The 23,550-nt window shown below is 34.0% G+C and overlaps 1 protein-coding gene across 2 annotated transcripts in view; it reads left to right on the top strand.

Annotated features, from left to right (window-relative positions):
• The window catches only part of LOC140432693 (ATP-binding cassette sub-family C member 4-like), a 37,577-nt gene extending 21,981 nt beyond the window's left edge, over positions 1-15,596 (top strand). The window contains exons 7-11 of one of the 2 annotated variants that reach the window (XM_072520749.1): positions 756-1,394; positions 5,592-6,105; positions 8,092-8,242; positions 11,069-11,299; positions 14,615-15,596. In XM_072520749.1, the coding sequence (XP_072376850.1) occupies positions 756-1,394; positions 5,592-6,105; positions 8,092-8,242; positions 11,069-11,299; positions 14,615-15,513 (2,434 nt within the window). In that variant the 3' untranslated portion in view covers positions 15,514-15,596. The remainder of the gene's footprint in view (positions 1-755; positions 1,395-5,591; positions 6,106-8,091; positions 8,243-11,068; positions 11,300-14,614) is intronic. The other variant, XM_072520750.1, reaches the window with a different exon arrangement.
• Positions 15,597-23,550: the final 7,954 nt, after the last annotated feature.

Genomic DNA, 23,550 nt, shown 5'->3' with positions numbered 1-23,550 from the left:
TTTTCTGTTGGGGTTTCTTCTTTTAGTCGATATGTTCCAGTTTTAAGGCGCCAGTACACATCCATTGTACGCCATATACTCGGTGTTTACGCGACATATATGTCTTCTAGGACATTAGAACTTACTGGCAGAGCCGAGTTCTGTTTCCAGAACCCCCAACCCTTTCGTTGGGAAACGGGTGAACATTTCTCAGAGTTTTATTGCAATATAAGAGTCGACATCTCATATTACCTCCGAGGTCCATAACCAGCCTTTAACCACTATGTTTTTTTGTATAAATATAAATATACGAAAATTAGTTATTCTACCTGAACCGTATACCAAACAGCAGTAATCCATAAAATAGATGTAATACAGTGTCGGTAAAAATTTAATACAATATTTTGATCAGTACTCCACAATCTCTTACAAAGCATTTTAAGTAAATCAATACCTATTTTGCAGCGACAAATTGTTTATTTAATATGTTGAGTCTAAGGCAGTTTTCTGTCAAGGATGACACCAAGGTATTTGAATTCCGAAACTATTGGAATGGCATTGCCCATAATCTGGGTGTTTTCGAGAAGAAAATACTACGGCATACGTTTAGTATGGAATATTGAAGCCATTTAACCAAGTCCAGTTTTCAAAGTTATTTATAAAGTACATATGTTTAAGTTCAGTAGTACATTCAATGTACGTTTTCTTCTGTGAATAGATGACAATTCACTTCTAATTTTAAGCTCTTATCAAACATTAAAATAATATTTTTTTAGATATGCCGATGTGCTGCGGGTGTGTGCATTAGAATTCGATTTAAAGATGTTAGAAAAAGGTGACGAAACAATTCTAATCGACAAAGGATCAAATTTAAGTAAAGGCCAACAAGCCAGGATTAATTTGGCAAGAGCTGTATACAGAATCAGTGATATATACCTACTAGATGATTGTCTCACTGCTTTAGATAATGAAGTCCAGGATTATATATTCAACGAGTGTATACAGACATTTTTAAAAGGAAAAATATGCGTCCTCGTAACCCAAACAGAACGACACATAAAACAGAGCGATGTTGTCGTAATTATGAAAAATGGAGAAATATTTAAAACGACAAAACCAACCAATAAAAGCCTAAAAGAAATTAAGGACATAAATACTGTTTCAAATGAAAATATAAAAGAAAACGAAAAGGTTGAGAACGAAAACAATGACAATAAGAAACTGTTGGAGGCCGAGCAAACTGTTGAACAACGAAAGAAAGTTTATGAAGAAACAATCCAAAAAGGGAGTGTTAGTTACAAAAACTACAAAAAATATTTTGGTTTCGGTGGATTTGCCTTGATGGTTATATACTGCATCGTATGTGGAGGTTTTCAGTTTGCCCAAAGCTATTCCGATAAGTTGTTGACAAAGTGGTAAGAAACAATTATATAATTTAATAAATATAGCATATTCTTCTCATTTGTTTAGGGATATTTTGGATAGTTTATAAATTTAAGGCTTAAGAATGACAGAAGTAAAACCAAAGTAAAAGACGCAAGGAGAACATGCTTAAAATGGAGCTTCGCAGGACATAATGTCTGACTAAAGGATAAAAGATGGAACCACGAAATACAACAATGGAGACCATGATTAGGAAAGAGAAGCAGAGGAAGACCACAAATGAGATGGGCTGATGATATTACGAAAATCGGAGGACACAACTGGAAGCAAGTGGCGCAAAATAGAAAATACTGGATTGATTTGGGGGAGGCCTATGTCCAAAGTGGATTCTTCTTCTTCTTAAAGTTCCATCTCCTAACGGAGGTTGGATATCATAACGGCTATGGTCACTTTGTTGGCTGCTGCTCTGAAAAGTTGTATTGAGCTACAGTTAAACCATTCTCTAAGGTTCTTCAGCCAGGAGATGCGTCTTCTTCCTATGCTTCTTCTTCCTTGGATCCTTCCTTGCATAATAATTCTCAGCAGCTCATATTTTTCTCCTCTGGTTATGTGACCCAAATACTCTAGTTTTCTTCTTTTTATGCTGTTCATAATTTCTAACTCCTTATTTAGACGTCGTAGTACCTCAGCATTGGTAATCCTTTGAACCCACTGAATTTTTAATATTCTTCTGTAACACCACATTTCGAACGCTTCTATTTTTCTTATGTGTTGTTTCTTCAATGTCCAAGCTTCCATTCCGTATAGTAAGATAGAAAATATGTAACATCTTAGAGCCCTCAATCTGAGATGCAACTGAAGGTCTCTGTTGGTAAACATTGTCGTCATTTTCACAAATGCTTGCCTTGCAGTTTCAATTTCGGACTTTGATTTCTCTGCTTTGGTCATTTTTGTCATCAACCCAGGTTCCCAGATATTTGTATGTCTCTACTTTTTCTATTTGGGTTTGCTCTATCATTAATCTTTCATTTCCATGTTGCGTTTTTGAGACAATCATAAATTTAGTTTTTCTCTTATTTATTTTTAGTCCGTATCTAATGCAATAATCGTTAATTCTATTTACCAACTCTTGTAGCGATTCCAGGGTGTCTGCCATTATAACGGTGTCATCAGCGAATCTTATGTTATTTACTATTCTTCCGTTTACAGAGATTCCATCACCCAGATCCGCTATCGCTTCCTGGAATATGGCTTCACTGTACACGTTAAACAGTAATGGTGACAGAACACAGCCCTGTCTTACTCCTCTCTTTATATCTATATTTTCGGACTTTTGTTCTTCTATCTTTATATTGGCCCTTTGATTCCAATACAGATTGATAATGATTCGTAAGTCTCGTCTGTATATATCTTTGTTTCTCAGTACTTCTATTAGTTTTTCATGTCGGACCCTGTCGAATGCCTTCTCGAAGTCGATGAAACAGGAATAAATATCTAGGTTCATATCTAAGCATCTTTGAGAGAGGACATTAAAAGCAAACAATGCCTCTCTCGTTCCCAGTCCCTTGCGGAACCCAAACTGAGTATCATCCATATCATCTTCTAGTTTTCTATATAATCTTCCACGAATCACCTTTAGAAATATTTTGAGGGTATGGCTTATTAGTGATATTGGATGGAGGCTCCAAAGTGGATTACTTAAGGCTAAAGAAGAACAATGACACATATTCTATGAGGGTTACTTGGTTAATTCTTCATAGAAATTCTACATATAAATCGTAAATTCGTTATCGAGTCGTATTTTTCCAATATATTACCTAAGTCTGACGTCACAATGGACGGGGTTAGAAAACCTTTCCAAAGAAATCTGTTTTACATGTATTTCTTCCCAAGAAGTTAAAAATATTGATATCTTTAATTGTTTAAAGAATAGTTAAGGACTTTTGGTTATAAACATTCATTCTATACGATTGGTATTATTTTGTAACGTTTTTAAATAAAACGAGCTGTTCGAATTTATATAAATATATTTATTTATAAGTTTACAGTACGAAAATCTCTTATCAACTAAAAACTAACTCCTAGAAGGTATGCTTATATATAAAAGTCACTATGTACTTGAACATTCTGGAGTAGCCCACTTCTAATTCGCCTATTTGACGGGTTGATCTCTTTCGCGCTCGAGACATCGCCGGAAACTTCTAGTCGCTTTCGAGATGCAACCGTTACACGGGCCACGCCGAATGCATGTTCGTAACAATTTGTTGTTCGTGAATTTTTGAGTTCAATATCAAAGTATTAAGATATTTACTGTCAAAGTTCATATTTTAAGGTTATATTATGTTTGATTAAAACTTTAATTTTTTTTTCCTTTTTTCAATGTATTTTGTTGTTGTTTTTATCAGGGTTATTTTAATGTAACATGCAAATAGCATAATTACATTTTAAATTATCTTTGAAGATCATGACAGGTACATAGTCTTCTTCTTAGCCTTGTGTCGTCCATGTTTGGACATAGGCCTCTCCCAACTCCTTCCATCGGTCTCTATCCTGAGCAACATATTTACAATTTGTTCCTGCTATTCTTTTAATGTCATCAACCCATCTCATCTGTGGTCTTCCTCTTGGTCGTTTACTTTCGTAAACGACCGTATTACGAAAAACGTATGTTTTTTGTCTTTAGAATTTGGACTAAGTAGAAACAAAATAACATTGCGGGTGGCGGCAAATAGCGCGCGCTGGGTGCTTACTGTCGCCGTCGCCAACGCAGTTTGGCCGAGAATAACAGATAAATGTAAAAAATCATTACCCAACGTATGTAGTCTTTTAATGAAAGTGTTTCTTTGGCTTTCTATGATACAAAATGGTCGTCAGAATATTTCAACCTGTAAAGTGGGAAAGGTTTTCCAGTATTGGTTCCCGTTCAGTGTATCTTTGTTCAATCTCTGTTTGACTCATGATAATACTTTATTTTCAATGTGGACGTTAAAGACTCCTAAGATAACCATTAATTGGTGGTGCGCTAGTTTAACAATTGTGTCTTGAAGTTGATTAAAGAAAAATTCCCTGTGTGATTTTGGTTTATTATCTTCAGATGCATAAATCGACAGTACGTTTATATTTTGTTGTTCTGTTTCAGTTCAATAACAAGATACATGGGGATATATATTTAAATTTTCTTATACACTCTCTGTATCTCAATCTTACTGCCATAGCAACACTTTCTATTGCTCTCTCGTTCTCTTTCACTCCACTGTACACTACTATGTAATTGGGATGTAATATTTAATCTTTCCCTTTCTTTTTGGTTTCTTGGATGGCACATATGTCGATTTTGTTGTCGTTCAATTATTTTAGTTGTAAATAAATATTTGATGTTGAATGTCTTTACAGTCCATTTGGCGAATTGCATCACATTTTTATTTTTCCAGTTCGTATTTCGTGTTCTTGCTTGTATCGTTATCGATAAATTAATCCTAGTAAGAGTCACATTTCTGGTTCTACGAGCATTATTATCTTTTTTACGAAGGTTATTATGCTAACTTGTTCCTTCAATATTCCTTCTTTATCCGGGTTTACGACAAGCACCATATGACCATTGAGCTACTCGATCTACCCAATGATTATGCAGGAGGAGTTAGTTTTAATATGATTGTAAGTATTCTGAGGGATGTTGTCTTGGAATTATTCTTACAAACATATACTGTGATTGTGGGTTTCTGCATTTTCGAATGGAGCTGGTTATGTTGGGGAGCTAGTGGCTGTGGCCAAAGAAAGCTACAATGAAAACGAAATTAGAGGACAGAGGGATGGATTAGAAGCATTGCTATGTAGATGAATAAAAAGGGATTGAATTTGGTTCCACCAAATTCAATTTCCAAAAGGTTCAGGTTCCAAAAACAGAAACGGTTTTCATTGTGACAGCGAAAGCACAGAAATCTTAGTATTAGCGTAGAGAGATTAGAGTTGTGATGAACGAAGATGCGATACTTACTTTGGGCTCAACTTACAGAGGAACCTTAGAGTGACTAGAGCGCATTGTTAAGAGAGTAGGAACAAGACTTACTAGAATGATACTTTAGAATTTCTCCAATGATTTAATCAAATTATTAATAATAATTAATTATTTAAAATATTATGATTATTAGAAACTTAGTGTTCACTATTTGATAAAAAACCATTTTTTGAAATGTCACATTGTAATAAAACTTTAATTTCAACTTTTTCAGGGTCGATGATCAGCAACACGTGATAAATTTAAAAGCCAAATTGATGCAGCATGATATAATACCACTTGACCCACACCAAAACAAATCATTTGCGTTACTAAGGAATGGGACAGTATTAAAAGGGGATATGAAAGATTTCAACTTTACAAATAACAATAATGTTAGTAACAGTATAAATGGATTTAAGAATGTAAATATTATAAACAGTGATCTTACGAAAGAGAATATTACTCACGAATTCGATAAATCCCAAGAAAGAGCCAAAAATACATTTAAATGGTACTACATAATGCTTTTTTCTGGAGCAGTTATGGATATTATCAAAACTGGAATAATATATGACATATGTAGAAGAGCATCGATAAACTTACACTATGCTTTAGTAAAAAATATTTTGAACGCTGTAATGAATTTCTTTGATACTCATTTTATTGGCAATATTCTTAATAGGCTATCACAAGATTTGGTCATGATGGATGAGAGACTTGGATATATTCTCAATGAATCTTTTGGGGTAAGTAAATAGTTAGTTGGCTTCTCGTGTCATCTTTTATAGAAGGTAAATTATCTTCATGATTATTTTTCCTAATCAATTATCACCATAATACTTTCTCAAAATCTTAATTACTATGCGTAGATAGATTCCCGAATTACTTCTCTCAGCGTGGTTTTCTATATTTTTGGTCATAATAATAATAATAAATGAGGAACCAGTGGTCTCAATGTATGATAATGTATAAAAATTTTAACAAAACTATTAAATTCCTGCTAAAAACTTCTAATAATCATGATGTGGACAGAAAAGTCGCTACTCCCAATCCTTAGGAGTTTGGGAGGTTACAATGTATACTTCATTATGAGGCCTATGAAACTAAGAAAGGATTATAGTATAAGGGACATATCAACCTATTATTGTTTTAATTTAACTTTAAATTCACTATATTTTAAAACAGAATTTTTTGCCAAAGTACTATTGTACAATATAGTACTTAAATATACCAAAAAATTTTATCAATATAATAAAACCCTTCTACAATAATTACACTGCAAGGATTAAACACAATGGAAAGATGATGAAACCAATATGCATAGATTCTGGAGTACGACAAGGACAATTGTCACCGATATTCCTCATAGTAATCGACTGGGTGATAAAAAGAATGAGAGATGATAAGAAGAAGAGCTAACCGTACCTGCATAAGCTGAACTTGAAAATAAATAAACTGGCTGCAGTTGCAAAATCTACTGAAAATTTTGCTACCTGGGGAGAATGGTGGACAGTACAGGAGGCACAAAAAAAGATATGTGAAAGAAAACAAACCTGGCAGAAAAGACGCTAAACAAGATTAGTAAAGTTAAAGCAAGTTAAAGTAAATAAGATCAAAAATAATAAAGATAGAAAAAACACTCCTAAAGAAAGTAGACATTCATTAACAAATACCTGAGAATTGTTTAACCAAAGAAGATTAATAACATAGACCTATGGATAGTTACAAGAAAAGAACCTGTTAAAAATACCATCATAAAAATCACCTATAAATGAATAAGTCACATGCCCAGAAAACTAAAAAAACATATCGAGACAAGCCCTTAATTTTGACCATGCAAGACAAGAGATAAATGGAGTGACCAATAAACACATGGATGTGAAAATATGGAAGAAGAAGAGGAAATATGAATAGATCCAGTTGAGAAATTACGACCAAACGCTACTCATATTACATAGAATAGCAAATCTGCCAGTATTACACCGAATCCTGTGATAGAAACATAACAATTGTATACGAGCCTCTTTCAGGTCAGCTCTTCAACAGGAAGAAGTTATAAGAAGGATTTATACTGAAAATAAAACATATAATGGTCTAATTAAATATCTAAGATCCAATAATATTACAAGAAAAACCAAATGTCAAATATACAAATTATAACACCGGTGGATACATATAGATCAGACATATATTTGAACGAAAAATATTGGAACATAAATATATATGGGATAAAAGAAAATAATGTATTGCATAAAAGATATAATTTTGAATTGTACACAGCAAAGAACTTGCCATCGTAACATTTATAAAGATTGGACGTTTGAGCTAGGTAGGACAAGTCGAACCAATGGAGGGGAATTAAATACCAAAAAAAAAATAATAAGGCAGACGCCGGTAGGGAGAAGATTAAAAGAACGACCCAAACTTAGATATATGGAACAAGTGGAAAAAGCTCTGCAAACTTTTGAAAATTACTAACTGGAAAAAAACAAAGCATGAACGAGATCAGTATATCGGAAAATCATAGAAGACCAACAAAGAGTTGGTCGAGCTAATGATGATAATCAATCATTTCATTTCCTTTTTATGCGTTTATTTACTTTTTTAATTTTTACTGACTTTTATTTCTTCTGATTCGTAATATTAATTTTTTCTATTTTGTTCACTCTTATGCACTTTTATTTTATTTGTTTTAACTGTTATTGTGTATCTATTTGTTATATTTTTTGTAGGTAATCTACATGATGTGTGGAACAGTGATACTGATCGTATCGGTTAATAATCTGTTCATATTTTATACAGTTTTTGTAATAATATGTCTTGTGACATTGGGACGAATATATTTGCCTTTCAACAGAAACATGAAACGGCTAGAAGCTTCCAGTAAGTATAATAACATTATAATGACAATATAATGATAACTACTATGTAATAAATTTATAATAATATAACAATAATAATAATAAAATCGTCTTCTGTGGGAGTTTTTTGTCAGTTCTTCTACCAGACGCAGCCCCCTGCTAATGGGGGATGCTCTGTGGGTATTAGTAGCACCAATACCCAGAGGATAGTAGGGATACCTGGCGAGGAACAAAAACTGACACCTGGCAGTAGGTATAAAAGTCACACCCAACGATGAATGATAATTTATGTTTATAGTGGCTGCCTGGGGATTGCCAGGGCACGTCTGGAGCCGGCGCTGGACGTGACAGCATGTGAGACGTCAATGATAGGGTGTTGAGGAGGCGGGCCCCTGTCATACAATCAGCCAAACAACAACAGGAGCTCAACTAGCTGAAGGTGCTGCGCTGGAATATCAGCCAGCGCTCACTCGAGTCAGCGCATGAAATGGACTATGTCCATGAATGAGAATATTTTGCGCTTTTATTATAAGGTTACAAACCTCGGTCAAGAGACGATCGGCTATCGATAACAACTATATGCCGAACTTTGTAGAGAGTACCCAGAAATCGAAGTATGGAGATTGGCATCGAGGCTGCAAGGCGTTTGTCGGAACTGATTACAAAAAACGCCATGAATTAGTAGAAAAGATTCTTCACCAAGAACAAGCTAGCAAACTGTAACTTCTCTAAACCGACTATCTCCCTTATTATCAATATGTCCCTAATAGAATGCTTGGAAACGACAACTAAAAACTTTACTAGGACCGCACTGTGCTCACAGACAAACCATGCACATAATAGATCGGATCTCATACTAGTTAATAAATTTACTGGACAGACAACACTAATAGATGTAGCGATACCTAACAATAATAATCTGCGTGTTAAATATAACGAAAAAATCGCCAGAAATACAAATAGGAAGACAATGGTGAATGGAAAGTACCCAGATGACACCTGTAATTCTCTCTACTACTGCAGTCATTCCGAAGAGCCTCTTTAATAACATAAGTCAGCTGAGTCTTAATGAATATCTCTATAAGACCATGCTAAAAGCAGTATAGCTCTCAACATCTAGACGCGTAAGAAAATTTTTGAGGAATACCACGACGTAACTAGTTACCTTCTTCTTCTTCTTCTTCTTCGTCTAGCCATTCACGTCCACATCTGAACATAAGCCTCTTCAAGTCTTCCTTTCCATTGTTTTTTATTGTACGCTACTTGTAGTCAATTTTTCCCGGCAGTCCTTTTCAGATCCTTTATCTTTATCCAGTTACCTAGGGCTCGATAACATAGACAGAGTCCCACCAGAGCTCAATCCTTTTGATACCTTAGGTATCTGGCATTATTGAATTTTCCCTTAGAAGAAATGTGAGCCGTATTGCTAAATCTACATAATAATAAAATCGCTTATATCTCAATAGTAAAAATTGGTTTAAGGCCTTAAATACGTACGCATGTTGTACACTTATCTACTTATTAGGTATTGTAAAGTGGTCTAAAAAGAATATAGAAAGTCTTCAGCGGAAGGTGGAAACACTTCTTACAAAAGCACAAAAACATCATCCACGAAGTGAAGTAAAAAGAGCCACATTATCACGGTATCTAGGGGAAAGAGAACTTATGGATATTGTAACGATCTAAAGAACATATATTTTTTCTTTATTCTATTTAATTTAGAACGCAATAATTTTTATGCGACTCTGTATATAGTATTCCGTTTTAAAAGTATGTCTGGTCATTAAAATTGTGTTTATTGTCGATTCTCGAGAAGTTGCGTAAACTTTCGTCTAGAACTTCTTTTCTATTGGTTGGATGTAATCGTACGAGTCGGCATTAGCTTGATTTCGAGAGAGATAAACCTACTTCGTGGGAAACAGTGCATTATTCCATTTCTGGTCACTAAGCCATTACAATTTTTCTATAGGCTATGTTCTACCGGTTTTAGTCTAAATATGGCACTAATAACTTCTTCTTACACTTCTTTACAAAAGGGAAAAATAGTGATCTTTCCTTCAAAATATTTGACTGCTTTGTTTATTTATCCAATTTTAATTTTTTATCTGTCCTGGAATGAATAAAAGCAGTCACATCTAGTTGATGTTTCTTCTAATGGAGTATTTATGGACACATTTGGAGCACTGTTGTCGACTTAAATAGAACACTAATAGGGACTGGTGGTCTGCGTGTTAAATATAACGAAAGATCACCAAGTACAGAAACCTTCAGATACAAATAAGAAGTGGAAATTAACCAAATGATACCTGTTATTCTCTCTACTACTAGAGTCATTCCGAAGAGCCTCTTCGATAACATAAAACGACTGGGTCTAAATGAACATCTCTATAAGTCATGCAGAAAGCAATACTACTCTCAACATCGATGCGTACAAAACTTTTTGGGAAATAATCCAACGTGACATATCACCTAGGACTAGATAACAGGGAAAACGTCCCACCACCCCACCAGAGCTCAAATCTCTTGATACCGTAGGTATCTGGAATCTGTGAATTTTCCCCTTAGAGGGAGTGTGAACCGTACGGCTAAATCTGGATAATAAAATTAAAGTAAATATTGTTCCTAAAATGTTGTAAAACACTTTCCTTACCTTAGTTCATCAGCAAATGATAATAACAAATTTCAATTCATGAGAACAGATCTGATTCTTCTAATAATAATTTTTTGGATTAAGAATTTAAAAATTACACTAGGTAGAGAATATCCTTGCTTTAGACATTTAGACACTGTTTACTTTTAATTTCTCCCCATTATATGTTCATTGGATATTTTCTGTTTTATTTTTCAGCTCGTAGCCCAATGATTGGTCACCTAAATGCAACCTTGGAAGGTATAACAACAGTAAGAGCGTATAAAGCTGAAGATATCCTAACAGACGAATTTGATAGACACCATGATTTGTTCACTTCCACATACTACACCAGAAATGTATATCACCGCGCATATGGATTCTGTGCAAGCTTCCTTAGTACAACTTTATTAACTATGCTTATTTTGACGTTTATTTTTATGGACACAGGTAATATATCATACTTAATTACGGCACTAAATGAAAACATAAAATCAAAAAATAAATTATTTAATAACTTTTTAATCCTATGTGTATAACGTTCAGCCATAAAAAGTAAAATATAATATACCTATACAGTGATGAGTGCCTTAAGAACCGGCAAAATAACGCAAAAGACAGAAAACATAATACGTTGTGAAATAAAAAGAGATGAAAGTAGTAGAGGTAAGAAATTATCGATAGAAACCTCTAATTTACATTACATTACATTAGGACTATGATAGTTTCCCACCTTTAGACGTTAGCTTATGAGCTAGTTGACTTCAGTCATAATATTACAAGTATGACGTCGAACATTAACATTTTTTAAATTTCGCATAAAGTAAAAACTGATTGAAGGCAATAAAGTAAATGTAAGTAAACAGTTTAATTATAATAGTAGTAATTTGATAAATACAGAATAACAAGCTATGATAATTCTGTATTGAGAAGAGTGTATGCGACGTCTCAAATCACAGTTTATTTTATTGATCAATACTTTAATTATTATATTATATTTTTCAAATTATTTTTAAATTTATGTGTTTTAATAATACCTGTATATGGTTATATACACATCAAAATAATCTAGGGGACATCAATGGTAGCAGCAAATACAAAAATAAGTTTATGTTTTTAAACTTTTTTGTTGTTTTGTCAATTATTGTACCAACTTGGGCGGTAATGCTAATAAGAATGGTTATAAAAATTTAACAAAAATCAATATGCGTTCTTTTTCTACAGGATAAAAAGTAATATTTCTTTACTGAAACTTGATTTTCGATATATATGTGAATTTTTATTTAGTTTTGCCATTGCCAATAATGGAGAGATATCATTTAAATCGCGAAACGCAATGGCGTGCTATCGGAATGCTTCAAGATGGCAGAAGTCAAAAAGACGTTGCTGAGGTCCACGCATGAACAGAAGTGTCATTAATCATTTGTGGTTAAGGTGTCAAGAAACTGGTGTTGTTGCTGGACGTCATACAGGCCGTACAATGATAACCAACCAGATTGAAGACCGTTTTATCAGGTTCCATTCTTTGCGAGATTGCACTGTAACTGCATCACACTTACAAATGAAGCTGCAAGAGACCCATCAGGTGTTTGTAAGTAGCCAAACTATTAGAAATAAACTGCATGAAGTAGGCTTAAATGCTCGAAGACTTGTGAGAGTGCCTATGTTATCCAGAGTAAATCGCGCTCATCGACTGCAGTGGGCAGAAGAACATGCAAATTGGGTTAGACGTGAGTGGGTCTTTACTTTGTTCACAGATGAGTCCCGATTTGGATTTGCACCAGATACAAGACGGACAAGAATTTTGATAAAATCTGGCAATGCTGAACGATTAGTCACCGTGCAGGAGGTTCATAGACAGCAAGGCGGCAGTATAGTGGTATGGGGTGGCATCACTCTTGGTGGAAGAACTAATCTCGTTTGTCTGGATCGGTTTCTAAATGCAACAGACTACCGCGATATTATTCTTGAACCTAATTATTGTACCCTTCGCACAACAAGCTGGTCCCCAATTTCAAATAAAGCAAGACAATGCACGTCCGCATACTGTCAGGGTCGTGCGAACATTCTTCGAAGATAATGAAATTGAGGTTTTCATGGCCTGCACACTCGCCAGATTTAAACCCAATTGAGCATGTATGGGACATATTGCGCAGATGCCTTTTACAACAAAATATTGCGTTTAATACAAGACAGCAACTGTTTAAGGGGCTTTCAAGGGAGTGAAACAGAATACCGCAGCAAGACATTGACCATCTGCTCATAAGTTTGCCTTACAGATGTAGGACAGTAATCAACAACCGTAGAGGTCATACACTATATTAACTTAACCTAAATACTACTCTGTTGGGAGTTGAGTTGGGAGCAGTGGAGACAAGCTCTTGAGGAAAAAGGTTTAAAAGTTAATAGAGTATTTGAAATGTTCATTTAAATTTTGAGTTATGCAGTAGAATTAGGGTTGGATGGATAAAGGAGAAGAAAGCGAGTGGTGTGTTGTGTAACAGAAAAATTTTAATAATGCTAAAGGGAAAATTCTATAAAACAGCCATAGGGCCAGCTATAAAGAAAGAGAAACAACAGCATCTGGTGGAAAAAAATGCTTAGTTGGATGAGTGGAGTGACAAAAAAGGATAAAATTGGAAATGAGTATATTGGGGGAAGTCTAGAGGTGGCACCCATTGTTGTCAGGATGAAAAAGCATAGGTGAAGATGGTTTGATCATGTTCAACGTAGAGATATCACCCAATACGAAGAATTACTGATCTGCGGTTGCCTGGAAGAAGTAGGAGAGCAAGAACAAAAAGACCTGGGAGGAAACTCTTACGCAGGACATATCGGTAAAGGATATCAATTTTGATATGATCCAAGATAGAAACTTTTGAAAAAATGAAATTAGAAAAGCCGACCCTACATAGGGATAAATACAAAGAGAATGATGACTGGTGGTTTGATGGTTTGGCATCCTGCGGAGAATATGGGAATAGTGGAAAGGAGGGAACATTACGTTGATGAAATATTTATTGTTAGATTTTTGATATATGATTATTTATGATTTTATTTTGTATGCAACACCTTGTGCAATGGACTCCTGTAGTTCTTTTGTGTAGTGACTTTTAATTACATTGATGTTGATGGTATGTACGTTTGTTGTATTTATGTCCTCCCTCCTTAGATTTCGTATACATCCCTAAGCTCCTAAGACTTCTTCTTCTTCTTTACATGCCATCTCCGTAATGGAGGTTGGCAATCATCATGGCAATTCTGATCTTTGATCTTGACAGACTTGCTTCCACCTAAAAATGATTCTACTTCCTCGCATTTTCGTTCACATGTTTGATTTTTTACCATTATATAAAAATTCTTTGTTTATTGCGGTATTGGTTTTGTCGTCTACTTCTTGGAAGGTAAGCCGTTTGTGACACGCTCGGTGCCTTATCTGTTTCTGGGGATCGAGTTTAACACTCCATAATATACTCTTATTTATTCGTCGGAAGGTTAGCTCTTCCTTCCTCAAAGCTTCATATGCAGCGCCCTTTAGCGATTCTTCTATGTGGGCATAAGTATATTTATGTCGGGATTACATATGCACTATTACATCTCTGGTCTAGTCTGCTTTGATAATTATCGTATGCTGTCGTAAAGACTATTTATATTAAACTTTGTTTCCCTCTCAATTTTTTTTGTAGTTTTCTGTTAAGATTTGCATGTTTTATGTGTATAAGACATTTCAGCTCAATCGTCTTAATTCATTTATGTTATTTTTAGGTGCCAGTGCTGGAGACGTTGGCCTAGCCTTATCGCAAGCATTCCTGCTTGGAAGTTTCATCGCCTCGGCAGTGAATGTATATACAGACCTGGAAACAATGATGACTTCAGTCGAAAGAGTATTTGAATACACAGACATTGAAACTGAAAAACACGACGGAACCTTAGTTACCGGTTGGCCCAAAAAGGGAAGCATATCATACGAATACGTGTCTTTAACTTATAATAAGACAGATCATATATTAAAAAACGTTAGTTTTGAAGTCAACAGCAACGAGAAAGTCGGAATAATTGGGCGAACAGGAGCCGGAAAATCATCTCTTATTTCAACAATATTTAGATTATATCAAATACATGGCAAGATACTGGTAGATAAAGTTGATATCAAGACGCTACCTCTGAAAACGCTCAGGAAAAACATTGCAATAATTCCTCAAGATCCTGTACTTTTTTCTGGAACTATCCGATCAAACTTAGATCCTTTTAATAAATTTAACGATGAAGAACTTTGGAATGCCATTGGCAAAGCAAATTTGAAAGGTTTCATTACAGAATTAGATTCTAAAATTATGGCGTCATCTTCTAGTTTAAGTTTGGGACAAAAACAGATGTTCTGCGTAGCAAGGGCAATTTTAAGTAATGCCAAAATTATTGTTCTTGACGAAGCAACGGCAAACATGGATAATGAAACCCAAACATTGGTGAATAAAAGTATAAAGGATAACTTTTCTGCCTGTACTGTGCTAACAATTGCTCATAGGTTGGAAAATATCGTAGATTCTGACAAGATACTTGTGATGGACAGAGGTGAGGTTATAGAGTATGATAATCCTGAACAGCTTCTCAAAAACAAGGAAAGCTATTTCTCGAAAATGGTTCAGAAAAGTTTGAAGTTTTAATATTGTATTATAAATAGTATGTAGATTATTGACATGTTTTAAATAGTAAGTAAAATAAAGGTAAAAAAGTTAGTGTTTGATGTCATCTAGAACTTGAACTTTACTATACTGTATGTTGCATTTAAAAGCTGATTACCGCACCATTAGCTTGATGTCTGATGTGTTAAAGTTACTACTAAACGTCATCCATAACAGAATATATCACAAACTGGACATTGACGCTAATGATACACAATTTGGTTTTCTCAAAGGCCTAGGAACGCGTGAAGCTCTTTTTTTTACTTAATATGCTGATACAAAGATGCCTGGACATCAATCAGGATATATACGCATGTTTTATTGACTATAGTAAAGCATTAGATAAACTACGACATAAATAATTAATGAATGTACTAAAATCAAAGAAGATTGAGTACAAAGACCTCAGGATCATATTAAATTTATACTATAACCAGCGAGCAAAAGTACGTGTTAACGAATAGCTGTCAGAAGAAATTGAAATTAGACGTGGAGTGAGACAGGGATGCGTATTGTCGCCAATTCTTTTTAATGCCTACTCCGAAGAGATCCTTAAAAAGCTTTTAAGGGTGAAACAGCGCAATAAAGGTAAATGGAGTTCCCATTAACAACATTAGATATGCGGACGACACTGTGATCTTAGCCGAAAATATTGAAGATCTTCATAGGCTGGTGACCAGAATAGCGGAATATGGAAAAAAGTACGGTCTAACAATGAACGTAATGAAGACGAAATTTATGAGAATATTGAAAACTCAAAGAAATAACGAGAATCTTCTAATAAACGGAACCAACGTCGAACAAATGGACAAATATACTCCACAAAAAAAACTCCACAAATGATAACATTCAGGAGATCAAAATCAGAATAGAAAAGGCTAGAGAAAATTTCAACAAAATGAGAAGAGTGCTATGTACAAGGGATTTAAAATTGGAACTAAGAGTTAGGTTGGCGAGGTGCTATGTTTTTTCGACTTTATTTTATGGAATGGAATCTTGGACCTTAAATGCGACATCAATGAAAAAACTGGAATCATTCGAGCTGTGGGTTTATAAAAGAATTCTGCAAAGAAACTTAGTAGAAAGTAGAAGTAGAAAAAGTAGATTTTGGAGAATCAGGAGATTGCTGTATTTTAATCTGTTTAGCGAGCCCAGCTCCTACATTGCAAAAATATCGCTAATGTTCCATCTATCAGCAATTAATTCGTTATTTTTTTCTAATGAATGATACTTTTTATTTGATTTTTTTATTATTAATATCTAACTTTTTGATAGTATTCCACAGACCTTTGGAACTATTTTAATTATTTTTTCAGAGTAAATATGCTTTTTTTGTTTTAGTAATTAGTTTATTTAATTTAGTATTTTTATTAATTATTAAAATGAGAGCATTAGAAAAATTATTTACTATATCAATAACATTATTGGTAGGTATCTAGAACTTGGTCCTAATTCTGTAACCTTTTACTCCAGTTGTCAGACACGAAAATGCTACTGAACCTCTAAAAATCATACGAACAAGCTGAATTTTACCGAGAATGTCAATTTTAGGACGCCAAAAAAGATGCACAAAAGTTTACTACTTTTACTCTCGGGCTTTCTCCTAAAACCCCCTCGTAGTGGGGGAAAACGGAAAAAAATCGATTTATCAAAAATATGTACGCCATAGAAAAAAATATTTCATATATAAAATGTAGCTGAGATAATTTTGATCAAAAATGTTTATTAGCATTTATTTATGCTGATAATATCAATATTGTTGGGAGAACGGAAAACGCTGTACGAGAGGCGTATGTAGCAATAGAAGAATCAGATAACATATTAAGATAGGACGTCTGAGGTGGATAGGGCATGTAATTTTTATAGCCCTTTTTCTATCCGAATTGTCGAATAAAGATCTCTCCCATTTCTCGCCATTCATCCCTGTTGTGTGCTAGGCGTTTCCACATTGGTCCTGCGACTCTTTTGATATCGTCGCTCCAGCGCATTTGAGGTCTTCCTCTTGGTCTCTTCGCATCGTACGGTCGCCAGTTTCCGAATTCTTTTTTCCATCTACCATCTTCGAGACGTTCGGGCATGTAATGCAGATGGAATAAAATGACTCAGCTAGAAAAACAATCCATAGACCCATTGGCCAAAGAAGAAGAGGAAGACCTACAACAAGGTTCCTTGATAACATCGATGAAGACATGAGAAATATGGGAATACGTGCTTGGCGGACGAAGGCCATGAATAGGGACGACTAGAGAGAAATTCTTGAAGAGGCTAGGGCCTACGCAGGTTTGTAAAGCCAGAATGATGATGATGAATCGTTCTCAGAAATAACGCTTGAAGCGATCGGCAATTTTTAATGTCAGTTATACGCGCGAAATCAATCTTCAATAAAATTTTTGTCAGCACGACGGTAAAAATTCGATATCTTTTGATCCAAATGTCCTATCGACAAAAATCAAGATGCGTTTTAAAGGTAAAGAGTGCAGCTTTTGAACGCAATTTTTGTATTTTGTTGCAAATAAACTTTTTTTTAGTATTTAGAAAGGCGTTAAATAAGTAAACGTGGTGCGATTTTTGCCAACTTTTATGATTCTCATGAGATCAATATTATTTACGCCTTTTATTAACCGGCCACTCTGGAGTTTGGATAACTAGAGCCTAATCTTTAAAACCTGTAACATGAAATTTTAGTTTTGAGTTTTGGCAACAAATGTGAGGCATTTGAAATATGCCTAAAAAACCCTGGATTTAAACTGTCACATTACAAACAATCTGAAACGTTAAAAACTGCTCTTTTTCAATTACATTGGTATATTTTTCAAAACTAAGTATCTTCTGCTACAAATTACACTCAAAGTCATCTTCTTGGAGGCCTTTCCCGTGACATGCGATTGTTTTTAAAGTAAAAGTTTATATTCTGCGTTTTTTTAGTCATATTTCAAATGCCTCATATTTGTTGCCACATCTTAAAATTCATATTTCATGTTATCAGTTTTGAAGATTAGTTTTTAAAAATCGAAATTTTACTATGACCTGTCAATTAAAGTGATAAATTTTATTTAATCTCACGAGAATTGTAAAAAATGCCAAAAATCGGGCAGCGTTTATTTATTGAACAGATTTATAGAAATTGACTTCATTTGCGGCAAAATACAAAAATTGCACCAAAAAGCTGCGCTCTTCACCTTTAAAACTCATTTTGATTTTTGTCGATACTCTGATCAAAAGATATCGAAATTTTACTGTCGACAGAATACACATTTTATTTAACACGTTCATTGCCAAGCATGGGCGCCCATATATCAAAATCCAGGGGGGGGGGGGCAAGTCAACTCAAATTTTTATTTTGATCCATACAACTTAATAAAAACTAAAATAGCCGATTGCAAAAATGCAAAAATATAAACATGATTTACAAACAGTAAAGAAATACCAGAAAAGTAAAAGTAATCTTAAACAAAAAATTATTACCAACATATTTTATGGTATGACAAATTTTATTATACAAATTTTTTTATGTAGGAATAAAAAAATCAATTTTAAGCAAGGATGTTAAAAAATAGTAATAAAAAAAGCAGGTACTCTGAGATACGAAATGCAACACAAGCAATAGTGTAGTTTAAATAATATGTAACATAATATCTGAATTGAAAAATTTCTTTTACTAGGAAATTAAAACAAATATTCAAAACTGTACTACGTTGAAAGGGTTAGGGTAGAGTGTACAGTACACCCTTCTACTACCATGCTTAGCCGAAATTGCATAAATAGTCAAATGTGTGCAATCTTCAAATACTTCGCTGGGTGCCAACTTATTTATATTTGACATTAAAAATTTGTACTATGTTGTAAACAATTGAAGAAATTTAATTAAAAATTTATTTGTTATAAGTTATTATAAAAAAATTAACATTTTTTTTCAGTTAGTATTGTATGTATTATAATTTATTGAAACGAATAATTTCCCAATAGAATCTAAAATGGTAAAATGTTAAACCCAACAAAACGTAAAAAGTAAACTTGATATTGAAGGCTAGTGCTCTGTATCTTGTGAAAATAAAAACTGAAGGTTTCTGGGCTTTTGTCCAAACTCATCTATTACTTTTTTAATAAAATTATTTCGATTGTTTTCTATTTTATTTCTATGAACGCTCATCATACATAGTCCATCTAATTTTTGTTCACTTATAGTGGACCTAATCCAGGTTTTAACCCTTCGAAGAGTTGAAAATGATCTTTCAATCGTGCATGTAGTGGGAGGAAGGCACAGAGAAATTTCTATAGCTTGGGCTATAGCTGGGTAAAATAAGCAATGGTCTAGTAGCTCTATCATTGAAATATCTTCTACATCTAAATTGGTTTGATTTTTCCAATAATAGAGCCACAATGATGCCTGTTCTTTTAGATTAGTAATTTTGTATAAATTATTTATGATTTCTATTATTTTGTCGAGGTCTTCTTCAGTTAATTTTATTATGTTTTTGGGATGCAAGTTATACAATAACATACCAGGATCATTGTCTTCCGAAAATCTGACACCAAAAGAACTAATTAAAGAATCTAGGTACGGAATAAATAATGACACTCTAAAAAAGTCTTCAGCGGAATTAACCGCATGGTTTGACCGTTGTGTTTGCTTTCTAGGAGCGATTCGTGGTTTTTCAAGGGTAATACTTAGAGATTCGGCATCATTTGTACTCTTTTCAAAAATTGTTTTAAAAGTTGTTTCCGCTTCTTGTCTGTGCTTTGTTATCATATCAAGAAATAACTGTATATGATTTTTAACTGCCAGCATATCTATTGATTTAGTTTGTAAAATGTTTACTATGGGTTCTAAGAAAGAAGAATATTTGGAAATCAAATTTAGGGAAATTATAAAAGTGGAATCAGATGTGGCACATGAAAGCTGCTGTGCTCTTGATCTTGTTGAGCAATTAAATTTGTTATCTGCTATTATTGTTTCTAAAACATTTTTGATTTCAATAAAATTTACTAGGCCACTATACCAAATATTTAAGTCAAACAAGTAAAAACGTGTAGCATTTATTAAGCGGATATTTTTTTGTGAGAGTAAATTTTGCATTTGACGTGGGACGAAATAAAGTTTAAAATTGTTGGTACAGGTACACTTTCTACCAATTAAGGCTTGATACCTACGACATCTCAAAATCCCTCTTTGCATTGTACAATATTATTATGGTAGGTAGCTACATTCGAGGCATTGTTAAGGAAGTACCTACCGCATTTCTCGGTATTTCGCTAGATTAGTTTCCGGTTGTTTGCTGTTTTGAGGTATTGTTGCAAGTTTCTCGCCACAATATGCGTAAATAATGTATTTTTTTTAAATATACTTACATACATACTGATTTTTTAAATAATATTACTAATGATAGGGGGGGCAACTGCCCCCTCTTGCCCCCCTATGGGCGCCCATGTTGCCAAGCATATGTTTTAGAAGTACTTGAGTCGTATAGTGAAAACCACTTCACAACGGTTTTTTTTCCTTTTTCATGACAGTATTACATTAAAAAATAGTTTGTTGTAAAAAAACGTACTTAGGTGCCGGATTACGCTTTCAAGCGTGCTATGGAAAAACACAGGAATATATATGTATTACAGATACATTACAAAATAAACACATAATACAAAGTAAAAGTATATTATAAAATAAACGTTCTCGAATAGAAACATTCTAAAATTTTATTATAAGTTATATGTGCACAATCCAAACAATAACCGGATTCTCCAGAGCATTTTTTGCATATGCACGTAGTATTCTTACGCCGACCTTTCTCATAGCAGGACTTATACTGTTCGCGAGGAATTCTTGCACCAAATACTGTTTTTTCACGTAATGTCAATTTATGTTCTCCACTTCCTTGAGACAACCCCGATGAGGAACTGAAAGGTGATTCTTTTAGTAAATTTTTTATTACAGAAAATTTATAAGCATTAGCTGGAATATGTGAATAAAAATGTTCACTGGCCATCTGATAGTTTTTCGCTCACACGCATAATAAGACAACATTTGGTCCTGTTTATCTATCCCCGATATAAAATTGTTATATTGTATTATTGACTGAAGTTGCATTTTAGTTCGGCCCCTTCGATATGTCACTTCAACCATTTCAAAATCATATTATGATGAAATATAGCACACATCTCTCTTATCTCTCCATTTCCCTAGGATTATTCCATTTGCACATTCTGCGATAGTATCTTCCACCTTCAGATTGCAGTCCGTTACGTCTTTGGGAGAATTCTTTCTGCCAACACGCAGAGTACAATAAGTTCCATTATCGAGTAATGTTTTAGCAAGTCCATAACTGTTGTAGAAGTTGTCCATGTATACAGAATATCCCACATTTAGTTTTCCACTGAATAACTTCACTACAACCTTATCGGTGTGTCCCTTTTCACCAGTTTCGTCCTTCATGCCGGTATATACAAGAAATCGTAAATGTCCATTGGAAGTTGTTCACATATATAAATAACCTTATGCCAAACTTGTGCCTTCTATTTTTGATATATTCGCGATTCCTTGCCATAGAATCATTGATTCATCCAGACTTAGTTCACGACCAGGATAAAGAATTTCATCCATTCTTTCATGGAAAAACGTAATTAGGGGACGAACTTTGTAAAGCCTATCAAAAGACTTGACTTCATTTACCTTTGGGTTTATTGCGATGTGAATCAGTAAAAATCTATTTCTACTAATATTTTTTTAAAATGCCGCCAAATTGAACAAATCTTCTTGTTTCCAGTAATCTACCACACGGTTGAGTCTAATTGTTCCCATATATAAAACAAGTCCAATGAAAACTAAAAATTCTTTATTTATTAGCTCTTTCCACTCCGTTATTCTCGATTTTTGTTTTATTTTAGGGCCCAGAAAAATTTCTATGGCATATTCATTTATTCCATACAAATTGTGGTCAACGAATTTGTCCGTCAACAAATGTCTGAAGTAATCAATTGGCTGGTTACCAGGAACAGAAATAAGAATTTTTTTCTCGTTCGATAAAGGGAAAGAGTTTCATCGAATCAAAAGTATTCTGTCAATTAACTATGGCCTGTCCAAAAGTACTGTCTAGTAGACTAGCTGATTCTGTGTTTGTAAAGCTTGACAATGTCACTTGCTTATCAATCTCGAATTCATCACTTTCACTACCTCCAACAAAATCACTATCATCATTGGAATCGTCTATGTTATCATCAGAAAAACACTTGTTTTCTAAGTAATAAAGTAATTCTGTTTTAGCCAGAGGCTTCATTGACAATTTCTTCCTTTTAGGCTTAGACGGACCAGCAACACAGTCATCCATATTCACTTTACACGTTACAGCATTGTAGCAAAAAAATCATGGAACCAACAAAATTGTAGGCAAAAGCCAAGCCTTAAGCACGCCTAGTGGGGTGATCGGCACGTGGTACATGGTTGTCAATCACGCCTAGGGGCGTGATCAGCAATGAAAGTGTTAACATTGATTTCGCGCGTGTGTCACAAAATTGATATTCTCGGCAAAACTCAGCTTGTTTGTATGATTTTTAGGGGTCGATTCTCTGATGACTGTATTATTTGTATTAGTTGTGTTGTTGACAACATAAGTGAATTTATAGTGCAGAGAAATAATTTAGTGAAGATATAAACACATTAGAAAAAATACAACAGGTATAATTACTAAAGTAGGAAATAAAATGATCTGATAACTTAACGAAATAAAACAAACATTACAAGAGAAAACATTATAGAAGAGAAGGGAAGATTCGCAGAAAATATGTTGCAATTAACTGTGTTAGTCAATTTAATCCCTCAATGAATTTTCCTATTAATACTAGTAGACATGATTAAAAACACTCCTGTTCGTATCAATACAATTCATTTAATATCCTTTCATCTGTGTGCCCCAAGAGACGCTACACAATTAATTTTATTAACACAGTCATGCAATCCTGATAACCTGTTAACCTTGTTCATTACTTTATATTTATGTACATAATTTAACTTTTATTTTTTCCTCA

Source organism: Diabrotica undecimpunctata, chromosome 1, assembly GCF_040954645.1.
Source record: "Diabrotica undecimpunctata isolate CICGRU chromosome 1, icDiaUnde3, whole genome shotgun sequence".
Classification (NCBI taxonomy): Eukaryota; Metazoa; Arthropoda; class Insecta; order Coleoptera; family Chrysomelidae; genus Diabrotica; species Diabrotica undecimpunctata.
This window is presented reverse-complemented; position numbering and strand designations above follow the sequence as displayed.